This window comes from Humulus lupulus, chromosome 1, assembly GCF_963169125.1.
Source record: "Humulus lupulus chromosome 1, drHumLupu1.1, whole genome shotgun sequence".
NCBI lineage: Eukaryota > Viridiplantae > Streptophyta > Magnoliopsida > Rosales > Cannabaceae > Humulus > Humulus lupulus.
This window is the reverse complement of record NC_084793.1, coordinates 140,426,812-140,430,420: the sequence shown is the minus strand read 5'-3', so window position 1 is coordinate 140,430,420 and position 3,609 is coordinate 140,426,812. Positions and strand designations below refer to the sequence as shown.

Here is a 3,609-nt window from a genome sequence, read left to right as displayed (position 1 = left end):
AAGAAAAAAAAGTTGCAAAGATATTTTTTCTTTTTATTTTAAGGGGAGATATTTTTATAAATTAGTGGAGTTAGATATATTTTATATATTAACACGAGTAAAATCTTCCTGATTCGTGAAGATGAATTCTCAACTACTTTTTCCAGTATATTCAACACGTTTTAGTTCTGAATATTGATTTTGGTTTCGGTGAGACATTAAATAATTGCCACCCATATCCAATATCAGCATTACCAAACTCAATCAATTTGCCTGCTGATCGGGTCCATATATGGCGTAAACAACAATATATAAAAATATATAGCATACACAGGGGCAGAACACATACCAAAAACCTTACACGTACTACTACGACTATATAACTATATAAATAGCCAGTAATTGTCTGCACTATATTTACATAACTCACAGTGTTATATTATAGCTCATAAACCTATACTACACCTTTCCATCCTCTAAGAAAACAAATTAGCCATGTCTTCACTATCATCCTATTCAATCCTACATGACCTCGAAGATCAATTACCATCCAATTATGAAAAGATACGAGAAGATCTTCCACTTAAAGAGATCCCCGGTGGTTATGGCTTGCCGTTTATCGGTGCCGTTAAAGACCGATGGGACTTTTACTACAACCAAGGTCGGGATGGATTCTTTCAAGCCCGAATGACGCAGTACAAATCTACAGTCTTCAGAGCCAACATGCCTCCAGGCCCCTTCATGGCCAAAAATCCTAAGGTCGTTGTTCTCCTCGACGCTGCCAGTTTCCCCATCCTTTTCGACATGACCAAAGTCGAGAAAAAGAACGTCTTTGATGGCACTTATATGCCTTCTACTGGCTTTACCGGTGGTTACAGAGTACTCTCCTTCCTCGACCCTTCTGAGCCCAAACACAAAGCTCTAAAAGGCTACTTCCTCTCTGTCCTTACTTCCAAACACGACAACTTTATCCCTGTCTTGCGAAAGTCCCTAACCGAGCTTTTCAATACCCTTGACTCCGCACTGTCATCTAAGAAAGAAGTGAACTTCAACCCCATAAGCGACACCTACTCTTTCGAGTACGTCTTCAACCTCTTCTGTGGTAAAAGCCCTAAGGACACCGTCCTAGGGTCCCAGGGCAACACCACTGTCGACACATGGCTTGTCCCACAAGTAGCTCCACTCATAACCCTAGGTGTACCGAAGTTCCTACGACTGGTGGAAGACCTTCTCATTCACACTTTCCCGATACCAGCTCTCCTTGTGAAATCAAAGTATACTAAAATATACCAAGCTTTCTCCTCCTCGGCAACCGCAGTGCTGGACCAAGCCAAGACATTTGGGCTCGAGAAAGAAGAGGCTTGCCATAACCTCATTTTCCTGACCTGCTTTAACACCTACGGAGGCATGAAGGTCCTCTTCCCAAGCTTGTTCAAGTGGATCGGTCAAGCCGGGCCTACTCTGCATGCCCAGCTGGTTCACGAAATCAGAAGCATAGTGAAGCAAGAAGGTGGGGTCACTTTTGCTGCGATAGAGAAGATGGCACTGACCAAGTCAGTGGTGTACGAGGTGTTGAGGATCGAGCCTCCGGTTCCATTCCAGTACGGTCACGCTAAGGAAGATCTCGTGATTCAAAGCCACGACGCATCGTTTAAGGTGAAGAAGGGAGAGATGATCTTCGGGTATCAGCCGTTTGCCACGAAAGACCCCAAAGTGTTCGATAATCCTGAGAAGTTTGTGGCATATAGGTTTATGGGGAAAGCCGAAGAGAATCTAAAATACGTGTTTTGGTCTAACGGAAGAGAGACTGAGGATCCGTCGGTGGATAATAAGCAGTGTCCGGGGAGAGATCTGGTGGTGCTGATGGCCAGGGTATTGTTGGTAGAGTTCTTTCTTAGATATGACACATTTACGTGCGTGGATGAGCCTTTCTTGGTGGGTACAAGGGTTATTTTCAAGTCATTAACCAAGGCCTCCAAGTTCTATCAGCTTAAATCATTCGATTGATTTCAACCATCATCGGACGGTTATTTCAAGTGAAAGTAATCAATAATAATGGTTATATCATATGAGGATAAGATACTACTTTGTGCTTTTGTATTTTGTGCGTGTTTGTTTGCTTTTCATGTACTGAATAAATATAATTAGCGTCAGCCTAGCTAAACGAATATGTTATTCAGGGAATAAGATAATATTTTACCTAGGGCTGTTCGCCGTTTAGTTTTTGTAATACTTTCTTTAATAGTTTTGGGTGTCTTTTTTACTTTCCCTCTCTCTTCTTTAATTTATATATACTTTTGAAAATATAAATATGTGAGAAGAGGAGGATCTGTATAAAGAATTGCTAGGGCACTTCTGGTGCCCATCACCACAATAAAGTGACATATTGCTATTACTAAAATTTAATATTGGGTCACACATAATTCAATTTAATTATTATTATACGGTATCGCTAATCAATTAAAGGGTGACACCTCTTAGGGTGTTGGACACCTCAAAATGCCAAATAGCAACACTCATGGATATATAGATATTGTGTGTGACTTTTATAGTACTTTTATATTTACATTAACAAATATTAATAGAATTTGAAAAACAGATGTCATGCTACACAATTTAAAGTTCACAATAGAATAGACAAATATTTAATTAGTACAATATTTCTATGAGAGATTCCATATTTTTGTTTTGTTGTGTTGAAATAAAGGTTCCTTGAACCAATTTTGGTTGTTAATGCTATTCTGGTAAATGGAATAAAAATGAAATAATTGTATTAGGTTAATTTAGCCTAAGTGATGTGACATTGTATTAAGAATGGAAAAATCATATTTTTGAGAGAAATCTCATTGGAGAAATTAAAGTGTGCATCCTAAGCTCTGAGCTCAAGGTGTTGAATAGATCGATGAACTCTAAGCTCAAAATGATTATATAAGATTAATGATAGGGATGACAACCAGTAGGGTATGGGTAGGGTATGCCTATTCTACGACCTTACCCAGTCAATGAATCAACACTTCATTCAAGCCATTATGACCCAAAATAGCAACTTATAACAAATGAAACAATTTATTCAAGCTACAAATTCGAAGATCCATTCTCCACAATTTCATCCTGTAAACTTGGACATGAATATAATACAGTCCATGATTGCAAACATTCCAGGCTCGGGCCAATTCCCACCACAGTAGCCACAACCACCACAACAACCTGACGATGATGACACCTTTTGGATTAATTTAGACGACATTTATTTTGGTTATATTATTCTTTTAAATTTATTAATATTTCGTGTTGTTTTTTTTTTACATTTTGGAGACTATACAACTTATGTTTGTACTAAGTTGAACAAAATTATTTTTATGTTGATATCATATTTATATTCAATATTATTTTATTAATAATAAATTGGTTTTATTATTTAATTAATATTTAATATTTTATTTAATTAAAATTAATTTATATAAATAATAAAAAATATTTAGAAAAAATTATATATCCTACACCAACGACATGTCGTTGTAGTACAGTGCTCGCTGAACACAAATATTTGAGATTTCGTGACCTTACAGCGACGACATATCGTCGCTGCAGGTATATAAACCCATACACTCTACAGTGACGACATGTCAT

General features: G+C 37.4%; 1 protein-coding gene across 1 annotated transcript; it reads left to right on the top strand.

Moving 5' to 3' along the window:
• Positions 1 to 321: 321 nt before the first annotated feature.
• On the top strand, positions 322 to 2,242 carry LOC133798425 (allene oxide synthase 3-like). The gene has a single exon (XM_062236702.1). The coding sequence runs from the start codon at positions 475 to 477 to the stop codon at positions 1,984 to 1,986; it is 1,512 nt and encodes a 503-aa protein (XP_062092686.1). The 5' UTR covers positions 322 to 474; the 3' UTR covers positions 1,987 to 2,242.
• The last annotated feature ends 1,367 nt before the right edge of the window (positions 2,243 to 3,609 follow it).